Below are 21,255 nucleotides of genomic sequence, written 5' to 3'. Positions count from 1 at the left end.
TCCTTCTACCCAAGATTTTCTCTCCTCCCCATCTGAGATTTGCTCCCCCCAATTCATTCCCCCTAATTTCGTCCCCGCATCTTCATCTCCTACAGTTTCATCTTCCTCTGAATTTCCTTTGCGTTTCATCCTCCCAGCCCTATCCCTCCGAATTTCTGTGCCCTTCAGCTCCACATCCTGCCCAGCGCCCTCCATCCCCAGGCTGCCATATCCTCAATTACAACTTTCTCATTCAGAGGGTTCTTTTCTCATTCAGGGAATTCCTTCCCCCTCCCTAGATTCCAAGCCCCATTTCGATACACCCATTGTCCCTTCTAGTTCTTCCCCATCCAGTTTCTTCGCCCTTGACTCCCATCCACCTGTTTCCATTTTCCCCTTTTGAATTTCATGTCCCTCCAGTTCTATTTCCCCTCTAGGCGCATCCCCCCTTCCAATTCCTTCATTTCCGATTTCCTTCCCATCTGAGTTCATCCCTTATAGTTATACTCCCCCCACCCCCAGTTGCTGGTCATTATTCCCTCCCTAGCCTCGGATCTATCTCCGCCCTTTGAGTTCTCTCCCCACCCTGAGTTCTGTCCCCACCCCTTGAATGGTGTCCCCTCTGATATTTCGTTACCCCTGAGTTCTGACCCCTCCCCTGGGATCTGTCCCTGCTTTGATTTTTGCCCACACCCCCTGGAATCGGCACCAGGAATACGTCCGTGAGTTCTGTCCCCAGCTACTGAGTCCTCTCCCCGCACCTGAGTTCTGCCCCACCCTTTGGGATCTGTCCCCGCCCCGCCCGGGATCTGTCCCCGCCCCCTGATTTCTTACTCCACCCCTGAATTCCAGCCCCGCCCCTCTGGGGTTGAACCTCAACCTGTCTCCAGCCCGCTGGCAGGTTCTGTCCCGCTGCTTTCGCCGCCAGCCCCTCTCTCCGACGCCAGATCCAGGCCCCAGGAGGGTGCTCCTTTCCTCACTGCCTCCCTGGGTCTGGCCAAAAATACATTTGGGATTAAATTTTCATGATGTGACACAGGTCCGCGAGGGAGTGGGAGGGAGCAGCCGGCGCAGCGGGCGGGCGCCACGGAAGGGGTGGCCCGGCAGCCGCTGCCCGCCGCAGCCTCTAGCTTTGTCTCGCTGGGCCTCTGAGTGTCACAATTTTGCCTATGTTTGAGAAAACCCCGGATTGCCAGGGAGGAGAGGCTGGAGTCTGGGACTCCTGGGTCAGAGGGCGGAGGGAGCCTGGGGCTCGGAGTCCAGAGTCTGAGGGAGGAGTAGCCCGCGGATTCGTCCACACGCGCCACCCTGTGGTGACAGAGTCCCCGGTCTGGGTGCGGAGGCGGCGGTCGCGGCTCCGGGCCAGGTGTGAAGGTGGAGCAGATGGTGAGGAGGAAGGAGTGGGAAGGGGGCCCAGCAGCTGCCAAATCCCGGGCCTTCGCCGGAACCATCACCATGGAGACCGAGGAAGGCAGAGAGGACCCAGCCCTACACTTTCGGGACCCGGGAATGAGTTCTTCCTCCCACGGAGGGTTCCCGTGCAAACTACAAGTCCCAGCGGCCGCTGGACTTCACCATTTGCTTCTGAAGGGCCGCTTACTCCGAGGGCCGCTGGGAGTTGTAGTTCTCTGAGACAACGGGCTGAAGTTGCGTTGCGCCCTCTGGTGGACACGGCGCCCAAGTTCGCTATTTCCGAGGCCCAAGGGACCCTACTCAATGTCATCCCCAAACCTTTTCACCTTCTCACCATCTAATCCCTCTTTCCCCACCCAATTCACTCAGTTCCAGCCACAGTGGCCTCCTCGCTGTTCTTCCAACATCTACCCCTGAGGCTCCTGCATTTACCTATCCTCCTAGGATTCACTATGGAAGGTGTGTTGGCAATCATTCATGAACTCAACAAATATTTATTGAGTTCCTACTAGGTGTCAGGCATTGTCACACCATAGGGGACATAGCTCTAATGACAGTATCACTGGGTATTGGGGACCACCAGAGGAGGATTCTAACTCAGCCAGGGAAGATCAAAGAAAGCCTGAAGTTTGAAAAGCTTCCCAGGAAAAGCTCACTAAAAGGGATGACTGGGAGGGTCGGGGCAGGGCATGGGTGTAGAGTAAGGAGATGTGCCCTGTGAGGGCAAACAACCAGAGGTACTGGAGTAGACCTGGGTAGGTGTACTGGAGAAGAGGATACTAAATAGGGGAACAGCAGAAACTAAGAAAAGGTATAAAAAACTGGTGCGGTCAGGACACTGCTCAGTATGACTAGCCTGAGTGACTGGGAGGAAGAGACCACAAGGGAACATGAAGGGGGACTTCCCTGGTGGTCCAGTGGTTAGTACTCCACACTTCCACTGCAGGGGACATGGGTTTGATCCCTGGTCGGGAGCTAAGATCCCATGTGCCCTGCAGTGGGGGGAAAAAAAAAAAAGGGAACATGTAGGCAACCAGACAGCACAGAACGTTGAGTGCTAGCTGAGAGGCTTGGACTTTCTCCTAGGGGCGCTGGGGAGCCAAAGAGGGGCTGTGAACAGGAGAGGGGCAAGGGCAGCTCTGGGGCCTTGAGAGAAACAAGGGGAGAGACTAGAGGCCAGGAGGCCAGGGAGAGGATCGGGGGAGAGGACGAGGCCTGAGCTGGCGGAGAAACCTCCATGGGATTCCAGTCCAATGTCCCTCTTCCCTCCCACTCCCCATTTACTCCTAGCCAGACAAAGAACAAAGGCAAAAATCTTTTATTTCAATTTTAGGGAAGCCACCATCCTCTTCCCTCCATGTAGAAGCACAGGGAGACACCCAGTCAAGAAGGCATGGACAGAAGGGGCATCGCCACCATCAATTGCTGAGGAGAGAGAGGAAGGGGAAAGAGGTTCAGGACCTGGGGATCCAGCCCCCAGCCCCCTCCTCCCTCAGACCCAGGATCCAGACCCCCCAGCCCCTCCCCCCTCAGACCCAGAGTCCAGGCCCCCAGTCCCTCCTCCCTTAAACCCAGGGGTCCAGGTCCCCAGCTCCTCCCCCCTCAGACCCAGGGGTCCAGGTCCCCAAGTGTCCCTGGTTCCCCACAACTCCCAGCCCCCCAGGTACCTTTCTCTTCTGATGGAAGGCTGCCTTGCTCTCATCACAGCTGATTCGCAGGGGGATGTAGGCATCCAGATGGTACAGCTGCTGGGGGCCCCCCATCACCAGGCGATTCTCCCCGACCTCCAGCGACAGTCCCAGAGCGCCTTCCTGGGGATGCAGTGGAATCAGCCCACCCTTCCCTCCCCAGCAACAGGACGATAAGGACACAGACCAGTGAGAGAACTCTCGCGTGTCGGGATACCATATTTAAAGAGTCTCACCTCCCAAGAAAAAGGTGGGACACAGTAATTACAGGTTTATGACTGAGCACTTACGATGCACTGGGCATCCTCAGGACAGCACCGGAAGTGGGCCTGAGACCCCCATGGGACGGAGGAGGCAACCTGCTCCGAGCGCAGCACTGGCCAGGCTCACACAGGTCTGACAACAAGCCCACATCACTCCCCCTCCAAGACCCCGACCCTTCCAGACCTCATTCTCCTACTCTGGTGGAGGGTGCACTCACCAGTTTGGGGAGGTCAATTTCGGCCAAGAGGAGGTCAGGGGCCTCCAGCCAGAGGTTCAGGTGAGGCTTCTCAGGGCTGGGGAGGAACCAGACCCAGAACTCAGAAAGCCGCCAGGTCTTTACCAGGGCCGCTCCCTCTCTTTCTCCCTCCCAGCCCTGCAGCCTCAGGACACCTTCCCAGAGGGAGTTCTGCTTCTCCTCCCTCTGGGTTCCCAGAGCCCCAGGACACCAACACCTACAGGATGGCGGGAGAGATTCCAAAGAATGTCGGGGAGACAGGAGATAGGGAGCCCACTGAATGCCCACCCTTTCTCAGGTCTTGGGGAGTCGGGCATGTACAGGTTCCCCAGCTCCTGGATCCGAGGACGCTGCTGGGAGCGGATATTCTGCTGGGAGATAGAGCCCAGGAAAGGTCTGTTCTTCAATATACGCCACTCTGAGGGGAAGGAGCACAGGATCAAAGGTCACATGGCTCAGGGTGTCCTTTGCTCCCTCCCCTAGAGGAAGAAGGGGGTCTTGCACTGCGAGAGCCTCATGGGAGAGGCTCTGCCCTCTGCCGAGGATACCAGGGATCTGACCACACCCCCAAGCTTGACTTTAGGAGGTGTGCCTGCCTTAGCCCCGCCCCTCGAGGCTCTCCAAGACCCCTGCCTCCTCTCTCTCCCCCTTCCCAAGACTCACACATCCCTCTCCCTGGACTCCACAGCCCAGGGGCTAATATAATCCCTGCCCACACTAGTCCCACTTCTCCCAGGGGCCGCAAGCTCCTCCAGGTTTGGCTCCTCCCTGTGGCCCAGGCCCCGCCCCTCACCTGGATTTAGTGGCAGGCTGTATTTGTCCTCAAGGCCCTCCCTGGCAATGGTGATCACGAGCTCCTGCAAGAAATCGCTGTTCTAGGAGTGAAAGAGGGAGAAGAGATGTGGGAGGGCTGGGTGATGGAGGGAGAGGCCCCGGCCCAGGCCTCCCCTGCAGCCCCGCCCCCAACCTGCATCCTCCGGTAGAAGTCGCTGTTGACAGCTACGTCGTAGGCGGTACAACCCTGGCCTTCTGCCGGGAGAGAAAGGGGGTGAGACCCCAGCCCTCGGTGGGAACCCCACGGCCCAGGCACAGCCAAGGAAAACACAATCAAGAATAGCAGCCACAGACCCAGAGACATTAGGAAGTCAAGACACGCGCCTGCCAGTCTGGATTCATACCAGCCTCGTCTCCCACCTCCAGTCTCTTCCCCTCTGGTCCTTCCCCACCATGTCCCAGAGCTGACCCTGACCCTCCCCAGTTCATAGTCCTCCCAAGGCTCCCCAGCACCCGCAGGGGGAGGACTGAGTCCTTCAGCCTGGCACTGGAGGCCCTGTGTGGTCTGCCCCTCCCACCTGGAGAGAGGTCACTTCTCCAGCAACCTCATCCCTTTAAATTTCTTCCAGTCACTCTTGATTACTGATCAATTCAATTCAATCATTTCTCTCCGGCCTCTGGACCCCTCTGTCCTCTCTGCCTAGAACCCTCTTTTCTGTCTTGGCCTGATGAACTGCTCTGGTTCCTTTAAATCTTATATCCGACGTCTCCTGCTCCAGGAAGCCTTCCCTGATCCCTAAGTGGGAGTGAAGAGGCCCCCACCCCACCCCGAGCACAGCACAGAGTCACACCACATTGAAATCACATCTGCCTCCTTCATCCTCACCCATGACTGAGAGTTTCTCAAGGGCAGGTTCTGGGTTTTGATAAGTCCCTACTCCCCAGGGCACTGGCCAAAGCTTCATCCCAGGAGGCTTCAGGGGACATATGTGAATTGAAAAAACAAGGAGATAGAGACAGAAACTCCACAGAGACAGAGGTGAGACAAGGCAGAGACACAGAGACAGAGGAGAGGGTGGAGGAGAAAACAGGGATGAGTTAGGGCTGGCCGAGGACTACAGCCAGGAGATCAGCTAATGAGCACCTGACCAGCCCTCCCTTGCCCTGGGGTGGGGCAGGGAGAAGTGCCAGCCTGGCCAGGTGAGCAGGACCAGGACTGTCCAGTGAGAGTTCTGGATGCCCAGGAGGCTAGGGATATGCCATGGGGAAAAGGATCAGTACAGGGGTGCCAGGTTTCTAGGTCCCGAGGGAGGAGGGTCCTGGGCCCTGGATTCTAGGGAAGAAAGGACCGAGGGGGCTAGATTCCTGGGTCCTCTCAAGGCACTGACTTGCATCCAGTTCGGCATGCGGCTCTCCCAGACTCATGGGGATGCGAAACCCGGCTTGGTCCTCCTCCAGCATTTGAAGCAGCTCATCCTCGGTCAAGTCAGCGGGAGGAGGGATGGAGGGAGAGTGACAAATGTTGATGAAAACCTTCCCTTCAGATGAGTTGGTCTTTATGCAGAAACCTGATGGGAATGGGTTTGTCCTTGACCATCTGTCTCTGCATGGGTCTCAGTGTCCATCCTTCTTTTGATCTGTCCCCCTCCTAGAGTATTAGTCCTCCACTTTCTGGGTCTGTTCCCCTTCCTGCCCCTGGGATTTCTGACTCTCTGTCTTTGAGTCCTGTCCACCTAGTCACCCCACATCTCTCTTTTCTTTTTAAATTTTTATTGTAGTATAGTTGATTTACAATGTTGTTACTTTCTGCTGAACAGCAAAGTGAGTCAGTTATACATATATATAACTCTTTTTTAGATTATTTTCCCATATAGGTCATTAGAGTATTGAGTAGAGTTCCCTGTGCTATACAGTAGGTCCTTATTAGTTATCTATTTTATATATATTAGTGTGTATATGTCAATCCTAATCTTCCAATTTATCCCTCCCCCTTACCCCTCCTCTCTTTGGATCTCAGTCCCTTCCTTGCTCTCTCTGGGTTTCCGTTCACTCCCATCACCCAAGACCTCTACACACCACTACTGTGTCTCCTTCCTCTCTTTTTTCCCTATGTCCCCTGCCCCCAGTCTGTGACCACCTCTCTCTGGGACGCTATCCCTCTCTCTTTGGCTTTCTGTCTTTCTCACCAGGTTGAGGTTGTATTTGTGTAGATTCTGGTCTGCTTGTCTGGGCTTGCTGGAGCTCCTTGGAGGCCTGTGTGAAAGAAAACAACGTCCAGGCTTGGCGTTTGTGCTGTCAGAACCCCCTCATTTGTTCCTCAAATGTTTAGTGAGCAATTTTTATGTATATGAGCTAGGCAGGGCATACGACATACTATGTCCCCTTCCTACTTTGAGGAACTCGAAGGACAACCCTGATCCCACTCCCATTTCTTCCAGAGACTAGCGAACAGCTAGCAGTAGTAGTAGTTAAGGAACTACAACTCCCGTAGGCACTGTTGCTCCACCACCACCCCCGCCGCCAGTGCATTCTGGGAACTGTAGTCCCGTTTCTGAGTGCGCACACTCTCTCTCTCTCTCTCTCTCTCTCTCTCCCCCTCCCTCCCTCCCTCCCTCCCTCCCTCCCTCTCTCTCTCCCTCCCTCCCTCCCTCCCTCCCCCCCCAAATCCTCAGGGACCCAGGAGTCCGTTCAGTCCGCACCTGCAGCAGCAGCTCCTCGAAACGCGCCGTCTCAGCGCTCATCGTCTCTGCCTCGTTTAGCTCCGGTACCAGCAGCTTCAAGTCGGCCATGGCCCTGGGGAAGAGACCTAGGCGTCCTCAGCAACAACCTTCGGTTGGATCCGAACTCTGAGGCCTGCTCCCGGGCCCTCAACCGACTCCCGACACCCACAATTCTGTACGCAAATCTAAGAATCTGGCCTGAGACTACAGTTTCACTCAGGTCAGATACTGCATCAAATCTCTTGGGAGCCAATGTCTCTAGATGCCCTCTAAGCCCTATGTGCCAAGTGTTTAAATGAGAGCCACTCTTCTGGTCTCTGCGTAGCCAGGAACTTGGGTAGGCCACACTTCCGACTACCCCAACGCTCCTTCATCTCTCCTGCAACCGCATTCGGTACCAATCACAGAACAATCTAGTCTAAATCTGAAGCCGCGCCCTTCACCTCAACCAATCAAAACTAATCCAGAGGGCCACTAAACGCCACACTTCCGATGTGGATTAAAGCCACACTTCCGCTCCTTCTCTACAGCCACATCTGGCCGGGTTACTGGGCAAAGCTGGCACACTTCTAAAACCTTAACTTCAGTGTCCATCCTAAAGGACTCCCTTCTGATCTCTGAACAATCACCTCGTCCCCAGAGGTAGATTAGATTCTCGAGTAAAGATATTTCGGGCTAAAAGCTGCACTTTCGGTCTCCAATATGAACAGGGTGGTGGGAAGACGCCAATACGGCCACTCTTCTAAATCTGGAGGCCTCGTACCTATTTGAAGGCATCCATATTTTCGTTCCCCACTCCCCCAGCTTTGAGGAATGCGCATGCTCCAAACTACACTTCCCGGCGCAGACCTATAAGCGGAGTCACCGGGTCCTAAGGCGGGATTACGCTCTATTTCCTGTAGCCCCGCCCTTTGGCCTGGAGGGGGCGGTGCCGCCCTTCAGACCTCGAGGTTCCCTTGGGGAGAGAGTCCCGCAGTCCGTGGAAAGCGGCCTGGGAGCGTGATGGCTGCGACGCGCACAGGATCCCGCGCCTGCGAGATCTTCACCACGCTGGAATACGGACCGGTGCCGGAGAGCCACGCATGCGCATTGGTGAGGGCTTGCCCGGCCGGCGCTGCCCATCCCCCTTCCCAGTCCGCCGGGCCCCGTTTTGAGCGCGGACTCCCGTGATCCACCGCGGCAGCTCAGCAGCTCCGCCCCTCTCAGCTCCCGTGATTCCCGCCGCTCCTTAGGATCCACCCCGGAGGACGTTCCCTTGAGCCTTTACGGTTGCTGCCTGTTAGCCCTTTAGTCTGTTCTCGCGAGCCCTAGTGGCTGTCGTGTTCCACGGTCCAAAACTCAAGGTGGTGCTTCTCCTATTCTGCAGAATCCCCCGAGGGGCTTCTGTGATTCTTCAGGGCCGCCTCAGAGCTTCCTGTGATCCCCTGGGACTCAGAATTCCTGTGGGCGTAGACTTCCCGTGATTCCTCAGAATATCCTATGGCCCCCGGGGTCCCTCGGAATTCCTGGGGGGGGCTCCCTTGGTCGTCCGGAGACCTCCGCGGAGCCCCCGTGAGTCTTCAGGGTCACGTCAATACTTGTGGGGTTCCTATAATCTCGGGAACCCTCGGAATCCCAGAATACATCAGAACTTCCTGTAATTACCTTCAACCCCGCAGAATAACCCCGTGGGGCTCCCGTGATCCCTCCGTGTACTTCAGAACTTCCCTAAGACTCCCGTAATCCCTCAGGGTCCCCCAGAACGATCTTGGGGTTCCCATGTATAACTTCGGTGCCTCGGATTTTGTATAGTTACCCAGCCCCCTCAGAATTCCCCCATGGAGCCATCCTGATCTCACAGGGCCCTCTAGCACCTAGGTGTGAGAAGCTTGGGCTTCTCTGGAGGGAAAGAGGAGGTTAGAACAGTGGTCCACGTGGAAGAAGATGAGACCAGAGCCTGGTGCGGACTGTAGAGATGGAGAAGAGATGAGGCAGAGATGCAGGAGGAACAGGGTTTGGGGTATTGAGAGGACAAGGACAATACCTCGGGTCTGGGTTTGGCTGTCTCTGTCCTCCCCCCCACCCCATGGTGAACCCAAGAGGAGTAGGGTGACAGAAAGGTTGGGAAAGACTATGGGCTTGGTTATCACATGGTGATGGTGAGAGGGAAAGCCTTGGGCCATGTGCAGGAGTCAAATACTACTTGTGCCTGAGCCTCAGGCCTAGAGACAGCGTCCTCACAGTAGGAAGATAATTGAATGGTGGGAATGATGAGATTATCTAGTGTAGACTCAGATAAGAGGATCTGGGATGGAGTATAGAGAATTCCCATACTTGGAGGTTGGTTAGAGATGGACTATTCTGAAATAGCAATAATGTGATAATAGCTTATGTTTATTGGGTGCTTTCTATGCGCCAGCCTCTGTGTTCAGCATGATCTCATTTAATCCCCAAAACAGCTGTGAGAGGGGATTATTGTCATTACTTTAGTGATAGCAGACAGAAGCTTAAAGAGGTAAGTAATTTGCCAACAGTCAACACATCTTAAAAAATGTGAAAATGAGATTTGAACCTGAGCCCTGGGATTCCAGAGCCCATGCCCCCCATCCCCCCACCCCGCCCCCCAGCTCAGTCTTACAATCTGTGGGCCAGACTCAACCAACAAACATGTTTTCTTTGGCCTGAACTTTATTTTTTAAAATGTGAATTAGTGGACAAGTAATTTCATGTAAACATCCGGGATTCCAGCTTCTCTTGAAAATAAAATTCCAAAGTTTGGCAACCTTTGGCTCACATACCCTGACAAAGATTATCTGGCTCCAATAGCTAACTGTGTTTTTAGACAAGTCGTGAGTTCCTAGTCTCCACCAGGGCCCTCTTCTCACACCAGGGTGGCCTGCCAGGACCCTGTGGAACATTCTTTCTGGGTTCTATTTTTCTTTGGGGGGGGAAATTTTGCAAAGTCACACAGAGTACTTAAATTATGAACTCCCATTTACCCGTCATCACTCAATGTCAACAATCATCAACATTTCATCCAATGTTGTATCTCTTTGTTTTCTCTTTTTTTTCCTGGAGTGATTTAAAACCCAGATGTCATGTTATTTTCCCATAAGTATTTGAATCTTCATTTCTAACAGGTAAGGACTCATTTTGTAACATAACCACCAGGCTGTTTTAACATTAACAGTCATTCTTTAGTATTATCTAGTGCCCAGCCCATGTTCATATATGCCCGACTGTTTCAAAAATGTGTCTTTCCGTCGGGGGGGCATCTATGAATTTGAAACTTATGAATTTTTACTTTACTTAAAAATTTGGGGGGCTTCCCTGGTGATCCAGTGGTTAAGAATCCACCTGCCAACGCAGGGGACGCGAGTTCAACCCTGGTCGGGGAACTAGGATGCCACATGCCACGGGGCAACTGCACTCGTGCGCCGCAACTAGAGAGAAACCCACAGCGAAGAAGCCTACACGCCCCAGTGAAGACCCAGCACAGCCAAAAAAAAAAAATTTTTTTTTACTTTAAAGAAAAATGAGGAGGCCCAGTTGGTAGGTTAAGAGAAAAATCAGGAGACTAAGGCATCAGGGATGCTAAGAGAAAACAGTTCGGGGAATTCCCTGGTGGTCCAGTGGTTAGGACTCCTCGCTTTCACTGCAGGGGGCCCGGGTTCAATCCCTGATCGGGGAACTAAGATCCCGCAAGCCAACGGCCAAAAACAACAACAACAAAAACCAGTGTGCAGAAGGAAAAAGTGGAAAGGATGTCTTGGATTTAGAAAGGATTTAGGGAAGACAGGGAGAGAAAGAAACAGGAAACAGACAGGGAGAATGAAATGCAATAAAATGAATAGGAAGTCTTAAGTAAGTGCTGTTCTGAGCCTATGACACATATGGATCCATTTAATTCTCATCACTGTCATGTGAAATAGGGAGAGACTGTGATTATCTCCATCTTCCAGATGGGTTAGCCGAGACCAGGGTATTTTAAGACCCAGGCTAAGAACTGCACAACAAGGAAGTTTCAGAGCCACGATTCAAACCCAGGCCATGTGGCCCCAGGCTCCAGGGACTCCCTACCTTGGGCTCAGTTAGGCACTTCACAGCCAAATAAACTTCACCTGGCAAGGCAGCATCAGGCCTGTGTCTTCAGTGGGGGGGCGGGGGGGGGTGTCACATCCTTCCCGAGTGATGACAGCTGAGGTGGGAGGGAACGCCATCTCACGTGGGAAGGTATGGGAGTCACCTGGCTTAAAAGCCCCACCTCCCAAAGAGCACGTGATACAGTCTCATGGGCATTGCAAGGGTCCTGGCAAGGAACATGCCCATCACAAGAATGCAGAGCACTCCAGGAAGCCCCAAAGTTCTGGCTTCCCACTGGATATTTAGGGTATATTCCCAGTTTTCCCAGTCCAGGTGCAGTGGACCAGTCGGGGGTCAATATTGTCTAGAAATATAACTGAATTGTATCAGATTTCCAGGGAAATAGAAAGTCATTTCTATTCAACAAGGTCATTTCTCCATGGAGAACAAGTTTTATTAATCCTTTGTTCACATTCTCCATATGTAAAAGTCAATAGGACGTCCCTCATATGTTGCTGGTGAGAATGTAAAATGATGCAGTTGCTGTGGAAAACAGTTTAGTGGTTCCTCCATGAATTACTCAGAGCATTGCTATATGACCCGCAGCTCCACTCTGAGATATATGCCCAAAAAAAGTAAAGACGTATTCAAAGAAAGACTTGTACGTGAACATTCACAGCAACACTATTCACAATAGCCAAAGGGCAGTAACAACCAAAATGCCCATCAGCTGATGAATGGGTAAAGAAAATGTGGTCTCTCCAGACAATGGAATATCATACAGCCATAAAGAGTAATGAAATTCTGATCCATGCTACAGTGCGGATGAATCTCGAAAACACCAAGCTGAGTGACAGAAGCTAGACACAGAAAGTCACGTATCGTAGGATTCCATTTATGTATGAAATGTCTAGAATAGGCCAGTCCATAGAGACAGAGAGCAGATTAGTTGTTGCCAGGACTTGGGGGCAGGGGAGAAGGGAGGGTGAGCTCTTAATGGGTATGGAGTTTCCTTTTGGGGCGATGGAACTATTCTGGATTTTTTTCTTTTGCCGTGCTGCTCGCCACGTGGGATCTTGGTTCCATGACCAGGGATCGAACCTGGGCCTCCAGCAGGGGAAGCGTGGAGTCCTAACCACTGGACCGCCAGGGAATTCCCTATGTTCTGAAAGTAGATAGTGGAGATGGTTGCACAACGTTGTGACTGTATTGTTAGAAAATGCCCTGAATTTACACTTTAAAATGGTGAATTTCATGTTATGTAATGTTTATGTGTATTTTCCTCCTACACGGGAAAATAACTGATGGGGCAAAGGGGGCAGGTATTCTCTTCCCAGAGGACTCTGGGTAGGGATAGAGCTCCTCCAGCTGCCTCTCAGACCCCTTTGAACTCTCTCCACCTCCCCCAGGCCTGGCTGGACACCCAGGACCGGCACTTGGGTCACTATGTTAACGGACGGTGGTTAAAGCCTGAACACAGGAGTTCAGTGCCTTGCCAGGATCCCATCACAGGTATGCGGTGTCCCCCAGTCGTGGGAAAGAGGTGTCTATGACCCCAGGTGTACCCACCAACAATATACCATTCTCTCTGCTCAGGGCCCTGAGAGCAGGGAGCAGCTGGTGGGAGAAGAAGGCTGAGATTTCTGGCTCCTCTTGATAACAGTCCTCCTAATTATGGTTCCAGGTCCCTGTGAACAGTTTTTTTTTGTTTTGTTTTGTTTTTCTCGGTACGCGGGCCTCTCACTGCTGTGGCCTCTCCCGTTGCGGAGTGCAGGCTCCGGACGCACAGGCTCAGCGGCCATGGCTCACGGGCCCAGGCGCTCCGTGGCATGTGGGATCCTCCCAGACCGGGGCACGAACCCGCGTCCCCTGCATCGGCAGGCGGACCCTCAACCACTGCGCCACCAGGGGAGCCCACTGTGAACATTTTTGAAGTCACTGTCTCCTAAAATCCCTTCCTTGCCTGTGGGAGGCAGTCAGAGCAAAGACCTATATAGATTTATCCACATTTGTCAGATGATAAAACTGAGAACCTGTGTGGGGTAGGGGGACCAACTTTACTGCCTTGGGGCGCTCCTGGGCTCCAGAAATGTCAGCCCCCTCCAGTTCTGACACGGGTTCCCCCCACCTGCCAACTGGGTTCCCCCCATTCATCTCCCCAGGAGAGAACTTGGCCAGTTGCCTCCAGGCACAGACGGAGGATGTGGCAGGAGCCGTGGAGGCTGCCAGGACCTCGTTGGAGAACTGGAGCACACAACCTGGAGCCTTTCGGGCCCAGCATCTGACCAGGTGATGCACTTGAGGTTTGGACCCCAGGAGATGGAGAAGGATTTGAGAACAAAGACTCTATATTTCCCAATATCCCACTGAATTCACTGGCTGCTAAGACTCATATACCCAGCATGCCTTTGAGCCTTTAGCAGCTAAAACATCCATTTCTCACTGTTCGCTGGGACTAGAAATGACAAAGCCTGTTTCCCACCATACCCTTGGGACTCATCTGGGCGCCATTTCTCAACAGCTCACTGGGCCTGGTGAAGCTCCTGAAACTGTTTTCCAGCACATTCTTGGGGAAGTTAGAGACAAAGATTCCATTTCCCAAAGAACAATTGAACTTAAAGGCTAAGCTTTCATTTCCTAGCACATTTGGGGGTTACAGGTGGCCAAGATCTTTACACAGCACCCTGAGGTTTTGAGTGTTTACCAGACTACATTTCCCATACATCTTTGGTGCCCTCCACCACTGGTAAATAGTGCTGATGCCCCAGGGGTTCCTGGGGATTGTACTTCCAGGACTCTATCAGGCCAAGGGGCAGTGGGAAATGACCATCCCAGGACTTCCCTGGCGGTCCAGTGGTTAGGACTCTGTGCTTCCACTGCATGGGGCACAGGATCGATCCCTGGTCGGGGAACTAAAATCCTTCAAGCCGTGCGGGCGGCCAAGGAAAAGGAAAAAGGAAAAAAATGACCATCCCCCCTGCTTGCTCCACAGGCTGGCCAAGATGATCCAGAAGCACCAGCGGCTGCTGTGGACCCTGGAGTCCCTGGTTACTGGACGGGCCATTCGAGAAGTTCGAGACAGGGATGTCCCTCTGGCCCAGCAGCTGCTCCAGCACCATGCAGTCCAGGCACACACCCAGGAGGAGGCGCTGGCAGGCTGGGAACCCCTGGGTGAGAAGCAGGAGTCCCAGCCCCAAGCCCCCTCCTCCCTCACCATCCAGCAGTGCCTGCGCCAGTCTCATTTGTTCTTGCAGGAGTGATTGGTCTCATCTTGCCACCCACATTTTGCTTCCTTGAGATGATGTGGAGAATTTGCCCTGCCCTGGCTGTGGGTAAATGATTGGCTGGGGGTTGGGACTCCGGGGTCTGAGGGAGAAGGGGGCCGGGGGTCTGGACTCCAGGGTCCTTGAGCTGCCTGCCTTCCCCAGGCTGCACTGTGGTGGTCCTCGTGCCCCCAGCCTCTCCGACGCCCCTTCTTGTGGCCCAGCTGGCAGGGGAGCTAGGCCAGTTCCCAGGAATCCTCAATGTGATCAGTGGCCCTGCCTCCCTGGGGCCTGTCCTGGCCTCACAGCCTGGAGTCCAGAAGGTGGCCTTCTGTGGAGCCATCGAGGTATCTTCAGGGGTGGGAGGGTGTCTGGACACAGCTGGGGGGCTGGAATGCTCCTCCCCACTGCTGACCCCTGCGTGGGTCCCATAGGATGGTCGTGCCCTACGGCGGGCCCTGGCGGGCCAGGGTCCCGAGCTGGGCCTGGCACTGGGGGCTGAGTCGCTGCTGCTACTGATGGAGACGGCGGATGTGGACTCGGCCGTGGAGGGCGTCGTGGATGCAGCCTGGTCTGACCGCAGCCCGGTGAGACCTGGGGGCTGGGCCTGTCTGTCTCCAGACCCTGGGGCCCCATGACTTCATTTATTTTATTTATTTACTTTTTAATTAATTTATTTGGCTGTGCTGGGTCTTAGTTGCGGCATGCAGGATCTTCGTTGCCACGTGTGGGATCTTCGTTGTGGCATGCGGGATCTTTTAGTTGTGGCATGTGAACTCGTAGTTGCGGCATGCATGTGGGATCTAGATCCCTGACCAGGGATGGAACCCGGGCCCCATGCATGGGGAGCACGGAGTCTTAACCACTGGACCACAAGGGAAGTCCCTTCATTTGTTTTACTTTTCAGTTCTTTGTGTCTCCAAACTCTTATCTGTAGACCATCGCGTGTGAAGGTCCTCATCCTCTCGAGTTTCTGAATCTCCACGTTCCCGGCTCTCCTGGGCTTCCAGGCTCGGGGGCTCTGTGTCTGTTGTTCTTTAGGACTCTTCATTTTTCTGAGTGTCCATGTCCTAGTTTTCTAGCGTCTCTCTTCGCTCTGCGTCACCAGCTTTCTGTAACTCCACATCCTCCCTGGGATTTGGGGCCTCAGGGAGTCTCCTGGTCCTCGGCCACTTCTCCCTGACCCTCCTCTGATCTGTGCACATATGTCCCCCAGGCTTGGCCCTCTGCGGGGTTGTGACCCACCCATGTAGGCTCTGAGTTTGCCCACCCTATCCCTCCCTTTTCCTAACAGGGGGGACTCAGACTTCTCATCCAGGAGTCTGTGTGGGATGAGACAATGAGGCGCCTCCAGGCGCGGATGGGGCGGCTTCGCGGTGGCCGAGGGCTAGACGGAGCCGTGGACATGGGGGCCCGGGGAGCTGCTGCACGTGACCTGGCCCAGCGCTATGTGCGCGAGGCCCAGAGCCAGGGTGCACAGGTGAGCCTGGGCACAGACTCTGGGGTGCTGGGGGAGGAGGGACCTCAAGATCTGACTCCTGGGTCTGGGGAGGGATGGGTCTGGGGGCCTGGACTCCGGGGTATGAGCAAGGAGGGCCTGCGGGCTGGACTCCTGGGTCTGAGGGAGGAGGGGTCTGGGGTCCAGACTCCTGGATCCCTGGGGAGGAGAGGACTGGAGTGAACTTGCAGATCTATTTCTCTGTCTCCCTAGGTCTTCCAGGCTGGCAGTATGCCTCCAGACAGCCCATTCTTTCCCGCATCCTTGATCTCTGACCTCCCTCCAGCCTCTCCATGTACTCAGGCAGAGGTAAGCCCCTCAGGGTCTCAGAGACCCTAGGCCATCCACCCATCCTCAGCCGGACATGGGTGGCACAGCACAGAGGCCCCCGGAGTGACCATTTGGACTGGGTCTGGGGGCTGCTGACTGCTGTAGGCTGGACTCCTAGTGGGTGGGGTGTTGGAGGGAGGGACTGGCCAGGCCGCCTGAGCTCCCTTGTCATCCCTTCCAGGTTCCGTGGCCTCTGGTCGTGGCCTCCCCTTTCCGTACTGCTAAGGAGGCGCTGGCCGTGGCCAACTGGACGCCCCGAGGGGGCAGTGCCAGCGTATGGAGCGAGAGACTGGGGCAGGCCCTGGAGCTGGCCTACGGGTCAGTTCACACCCACTGGGCACACAGGGGGCCCTGCTGGGATGGCCCCAGCTTCAGTCTTGATGTCTTCCCCTCTCTCTGGGTCTCTCCCCGCCTCTCTGACTACCCCTCCCCACCTCAAGTTTGTGCATTTCTCTCTGATGTCCCCTCCTCCCCACAGGCTCCAGATGGGCACGGTCTGGATCAATGCCCACGGCCTCAGAGACCCTGCAGTGCCAACAGGTGGCTGCAAGGAGAGTGGGTCTTCCTGGCACGGGGGGCCAGATGTGAGTGCACCCCTCCCTGCCCATCACCACCCCTTCATCCACCTTGTGCCCTTCTCACGTTCTCTTGACTCTATCCCTCTCTCAGGGTCTGTATGAGTATCTGCGGCCCTCAGGGACCCCTACCTGCCTGCCCTACCTGTCAGAGAATCTGAACTATGACACCTTTGGCCTTGCTGTTCCCTCCACCCTACCAGCTGGGCCTGAAACAGGGCTTAGGTGAGCTGTTCTAGGGACCACAACTCAGAATTCCTGGAGTGTGGAAGGGGAGAGGGGAAATTGTGGCAGGCTCCTCCATGGACTGGAGGGAGGTTCTTGAGAGCCATCAAGGGGTCCCTGAGTCCTGCTGAGAATTTCATTCTGGGTCTTACGGCTCACCCCCACCCGCCAGGCCTGATGAGAGTCTCAGGTCTGCTAAATGAAGGTCTGTGCTCTCCCAGAGACTCAGGGGGCCAGGAATGTGGGGTCCCGCAGAGGCTCATGGGAGCTCGAGTGGTCCATCCTGTGGGGTGGGGATGGGGTCTGAGCAGTCCCTGCCCCAACACACCCACCCTCACACTTCACCCTACTCCAGCCCAGCACCCCCCTATGGGCTCTTTGTGGGAGGCCGTTTCCAGGCTCCTGGGGCCCGGAGCTCCAGGCCCATCCGGGATTCGCAGGGCAATCTCCATGGCTACGTGGCTGAGGGTGGAGCCAAGGATATCCGAGGTGCCGTGGAGGCTGCTCACCAGGCTGCCCCTGGGTAAGGAACGGAGGTGTCACATGAGATAGTGCAGGGGTCGTGGGGTGTCAGGGGAGTCTGAAATCCCAGGACTAGCTGATGCTGATGGGACACGGGGTCTGGACCCCGAGGACTGTGGGCTGTGGAGGCTGAGCTCCCAGGCCTGGACCCCCAGAGTAGGAGCTGTGGACAGAGGTGGGGCACCTGGAAAGAGCCAGGATGAGGAAACCAACCCCCAATGTGTCCTGTCCACCCACAGCTGGGTGGGCCAGTCGCCAGGGGCCCGAGCAGCCCTACTGTGGGCCCTGGCGGCCGCACTGCAACGCCGAGAGTCCACCCTGGTCTCGAGGCTGGAGAGGCATGGAGTGGAGCTCAAGGTCGCCAAGGCGGAGGTGGAGCTGAGCGTGAGGCGGCTTCGGGCATGGGGGGCCCGCGTCCAGACCCAAGGCTGCACCCTGCAGGTGAGAGGGGTCTGTGGGCGGGCAGACAGGGCAGGCAGTCTGGAGTGGCGTCAGAGGAAGGGCTCCGGAATGAGCCAGACTGGGGGTCCCGGCCCCAGTGGCCTCACCTGTCTACACCTTGATTTCATCCTCTGTATAATGGGTATCCAGCCCACCTCATAGAGTAGTGTTTCAAATTGTTGTTAGTGACCTATTACTGGGCCATAAAACCAATTTAGTGGGTCATAGCCCTGCTTTGGTATTTTTGTTCTTGTTTCCTTTTTTAACAAAAGACAACAGGATAGAAAATATAGAGTGCATTGCACTGAGTATTGTTTGGTGTGATTTTTGTTTTGTTTATATATATAATATGCAGCTAAATATAGATATTAGGTTGGTCTGAAATGTATGGTGGGTCCAATGAAGAAAACGTGAGGATTCAGTGACTCAAGCAATGGCATGGGCACACTCAGGGATAGAGATAATAGAAAGATAATGGAAAGATAGGTAGTCATTTGACCTGGGCTTCCTCCATAAATGATATACAATTATACAGTGGTACCAACCTTGAGGAGTTGTTATGAAAACTAAGTGAACCGAGCATTTAATGTCTGACGTGTAGCCAAGGGCTCAGAAAATATTTGCTTATGGATGGCCAATAAGCACATGGAAGAATGCTCTGCATCATTAGTCATTGGAGAAATGCAAGCCAAACCACCATGAGGGGCCTCCCTAGTGGAGCAGTGGTTAAGAATCCGCCTGCCAATGCAGGGGACACGGGTTCGATCCCTGGCCTGGGAAGATGCCACATGCCGAGGAGCAGCTAAGCCCGTGCGCCACAACTACTGAGCCCACACTCTAGAGCCCACAAGCCACAACTACTGAAGCCCATGCGCCTCGAGCCCGTGCTCTGCAACAAGACAAGCCACCGCAATGAGAAGCCCTCGCACCACAATGAAGAGTAGCCCCCGCTCTCTGCAACTAGAAAAAGCCCGTGCGCAGCAACGAAGACCCAGCGCAGCCAAAAATAAATAAATAAATAAATTTAACATAACACACACACACACACACACAAACCTATAGGCTAGATTTCGAGACCTCTACACATATTAACTCATTCTATCTTAACAGCAAATCTCTGAGGTAGGCACTATTATTATCCTCATTTTAAAGATGGGAAACTGAGGCCCAGAGAGGTTAAGTAACTCACCCAAGGTCACACAGCTGATGTGAACCCAGCATCTGGCTCCAGAGTCTATGCTCTGAAATAACACCTGGTTTTATTATTATGATTGGAGTTGTTATGGAGAAGCAAAGTTGGGGATGAGAGGAGAAAAAGGGTGGGTGATAGAGGAGACCAAAGGAGGGCAGTCAGGCTCCCCTGCCCCGCCATTGACCTCCTGCCTGTCCCTGCAGGTAGCAGGGCTGAAAGGCCCCGTGCTTCGGCTGCAGGAACCTCTGGGTGTGCTGGCTATTGTGTGCCCGGAAGAGTGGCCCCTGCTTGCCTTCGTGTCTCTGCTGGCCCCTGCTCTGGCCCACGGCAACACTGTGGTCTTGGTGCCCAGCGGGGCCTGTCCCATCCCTGCCTTGGAGGTCTGCCAGGTACAGTCGCCTGCCTGCCTGCTGCTGCTCCCAGCAGCCTGTGGAGCAGCAGATGGATGAAAGATGCCCCAAGACCTGCAGGAGCTCAGCTCTCTCCCCACCCCCTTGGTAACCATGGTAACCTGCCTCCTGGCACAAAACCTTCACTCCTCATAGACCCAGTGATGGTTCTCTCCAGACTGTGAGCCTTCACCAGTCATGACCCCAGTCCCATTCCTTCCAGGACCCCCATGGCCACTCCCCATTTGCCCATTCTTCACCCTCCCCGACAGCCCTGGGGGTCTCTGACTCCCTCCCAACCCTGGGTGACCCACTGTCCCATCCCCTAGGATATGGCCACCTTGTTGCCAGGGGGCCTGGTGAATGTGGTGACAGGAGACCGGGACCACCTGACCCGCTGCCTGGCCTTGCACCAGGACATCCAGGCCCTGTGGTATTTCGGATCTGCCCAGGTACCTTTTGTTTTGCCATCTCCAGTGTCTTAAACTTCACCAATAAACTCTTCCTTTTCTGGGGACATGGCTGCACCCCCTTAGAACACCCATTGCTAAGGGAGAGAAACTCCTTGGCAACCACGTTTTGAGATCCTGCCCCTTTACAGCCTTGGTTGCTAAGGAAGAGGATCTCTTTAGCAGCAAGGGCCTGAGATCCTGCCTAGCCCAAAGACCTAATCTCATTGGACAACCCATTGCTAAGGACCACACCCTAGCAACAGTGTCAGAAGCCTACAGTCCACCCTCTTAAACCTCCTGATGGTAACAGATGGGAACTCCTTGTTATCGATAACTTCGGGCCCCATTCCTTTGAGTGTGGGCTGTTAAAGGGGAAGAAGTTCCATAGCCGTAAAGGTCAACCTTGTTTCCCTCAGCATCTGGAAGGTTTGCTTTCTAGGAGCTGAACGTTCTAGCCACAGAGCCTAGGCAAGCCTTTAGGCCCCTCCTCAATAATAGTCCTTGTTGCCAAAGAAGCGGCTGCTTAGCAACCAAGCCAGTGGAAATGCTGACCACGCCCCCCCATCTCCCCACGCCAGGGCTCCCAGTTTGTGGAATGGGCCTCAGCAGGAAACCTCAAGCCAGTGTGGGTGAACAGAGGCTGCCCGCGGGCCTGGGATCAGGACGCCGAGGGGGCAGGCCCAGAGCTGGGGCTTCGGGCAGCACGGACCAAGGCCCTGTGGCTGCCCATGGGGGACTGATTGCCCAAGTGCCACCCACTCCATCTTGGACAGAGGACAGATGGACCCCAACCGATGCCAGACGTCTGGAACTTTCCTCTTATTATGGTTCCAATAAACTCTGACCAATCTTGGCTGTGCTTCTGAGGGGAGGAAGGGAGGAAATAGCAACTTCTGGGCTGTTGAGGCCACTTCAGTTCTGAGACTCAGCAGCCACATGGGCTGGCGCCAGGACAACTCAGTGTCTGTGCACTAGATACAAGGGACTCTAAGAACCTTTGGACAGGGCCGCAGCGACTCTTGTCTCTTCTGGTCTTTTCTATCCAGTGGCTCCTGCTCCCTGGTTTTCTCTGCCTCTGCATTGCCTCAGGATCTGTGGTGTGCTGGTGAAAATAAAATACAGTAGCTCTCTGGAATAAAATAAAATCCATGGTTAAGTAACTTTAGCCAGTTCCATGGTGCTCCTACCACCGTGTCCGTTTCAAGCTCCAGATGATTGAACAACCGGCTGAAA

General features: G+C 54.6%; 2 protein-coding genes across 4 annotated transcripts; one reads left to right on the top strand and one right to left on the bottom strand.

The window, feature by feature from the left end:
- Positions 1–2,693: 2,693 nt before the first annotated feature.
- PIH1D1 (PIH1 domain containing 1) lies at positions 2,694–8,190 on the bottom strand. Of its 2 annotated transcripts, none has more exons than XM_022585100.2 (10): positions 8,018–8,190; positions 7,053–7,146; positions 6,540–6,606; positions 5,742–5,921; positions 4,547–4,608; positions 4,373–4,454; positions 3,868–3,997; positions 3,562–3,637; positions 3,060–3,203; positions 2,694–2,817 (listed from the first exon to the last, which is right to left on the bottom strand). In XM_022585100.2, exons 2-10 carry the CDS (start codon positions 7,140–7,142, stop codon positions 2,776–2,778), a joined length of 873 nt encoding a protein of 290 aa, XP_022440808.1. In that variant the 5' UTR covers positions 7,143–7,146; positions 8,018–8,190; the 3' UTR covers positions 2,694–2,775. The 2 variants fall into 2 exon arrangements, with proteins under 2 accessions (XP_022440808.1, XP_089758695.1); XM_089902569.1 differs by lacking the exon at positions 8,018–8,190 and adding an exon at positions 7,837–7,933.
- On the top strand, positions 7,017–21,187 carry ALDH16A1 (aldehyde dehydrogenase 16 family member A1). Of its 2 annotated transcripts, XM_089902553.1 has the most exons (18): positions 7,019–7,715; positions 7,976–8,165; positions 12,545–12,647; positions 13,298–13,424; positions 14,128–14,306; positions 14,390–14,467; positions 14,564–14,745; positions 14,833–14,985; positions 15,693–15,878; positions 16,110–16,205; positions 16,408–16,544; positions 16,705–16,810; positions 16,896–17,026; positions 17,382–17,549; positions 17,788–17,989; positions 19,385–19,570; positions 19,900–20,022; positions 20,601–21,187. In XM_089902553.1, exons 2-18 carry the CDS (start codon positions 8,076–8,078, stop codon positions 20,760–20,762), a joined length of 2,409 nt encoding a protein of 802 aa, XP_089758679.1. In that variant the 5' UTR covers positions 7,019–7,715; positions 7,976–8,075; the 3' UTR covers positions 20,763–21,187. The 2 variants fall into 2 exon arrangements, with proteins under 2 accessions (XP_089758680.1, XP_089758679.1); XM_089902554.1 differs by lacking the exon at positions 17,382–17,549 and having other exon boundaries at positions 7,017–8,165.
- The last annotated feature ends 68 nt before the right edge of the window (positions 21,188–21,255 follow it).

Source organism: Delphinapterus leucas, chromosome 20 (genome assembly GCF_059928025.1).
Source record: "Delphinapterus leucas isolate spDelLeu-1000000601 "Yukka" chromosome 20, BTC_Dleu_Yukka2, whole genome shotgun sequence".
Taxonomy (NCBI): domain Eukaryota; kingdom Metazoa; phylum Chordata; class Mammalia; order Artiodactyla; family Monodontidae; genus Delphinapterus; species Delphinapterus leucas.
Note: the sequence above shows the minus strand (reverse complement) of the source record. Positions and strands in the feature narration are given on the sequence as shown.

What these genes read in the sequence shown, in the direction of transcription:
- PIH1D1 (XM_089902569.1), bottom strand. An exon ending in AAATTGACCTCCCCAAACTG is followed by an intron (nt 3,204 to 3,561) that starts GTGAGTGCACCC and finishes CTGCATCCCCAG; the next exon opens with GAAGGCGCTCTGGGACTGTC. An exon ending in CCTTCCATCAGAAGAGAAAG is followed by an intron (nt 2,818 to 3,059) that starts GTACCTGGGGGG and finishes CTCTCTCCTCAG; the next exon opens with CAATTGATGGTGGCGATGCC.
- ALDH16A1 (XM_089902553.1), top strand. Translation starts at nt 8,076, where the DNA reads ATGGCTGCGACGCGCACAGGATCCCGCGCCTGCGAGATCTTCACCACG. An exon ending in CGGGCCCAGCATCTGACCAG is followed by an intron (nt 13,425 to 14,127) that starts GTGATGCACTTG and finishes CTTGCTCCACAG; the next exon opens with GCTGGCCAAGATGATCCAGA. An exon ending in CCCAAGGCTGCACCCTGCAG is followed by an intron (nt 17,990 to 19,384) that starts GTGAGAGGGGTC and finishes CTGTCCCTGCAG; the next exon opens with GTAGCAGGGCTGAAAGGCCC.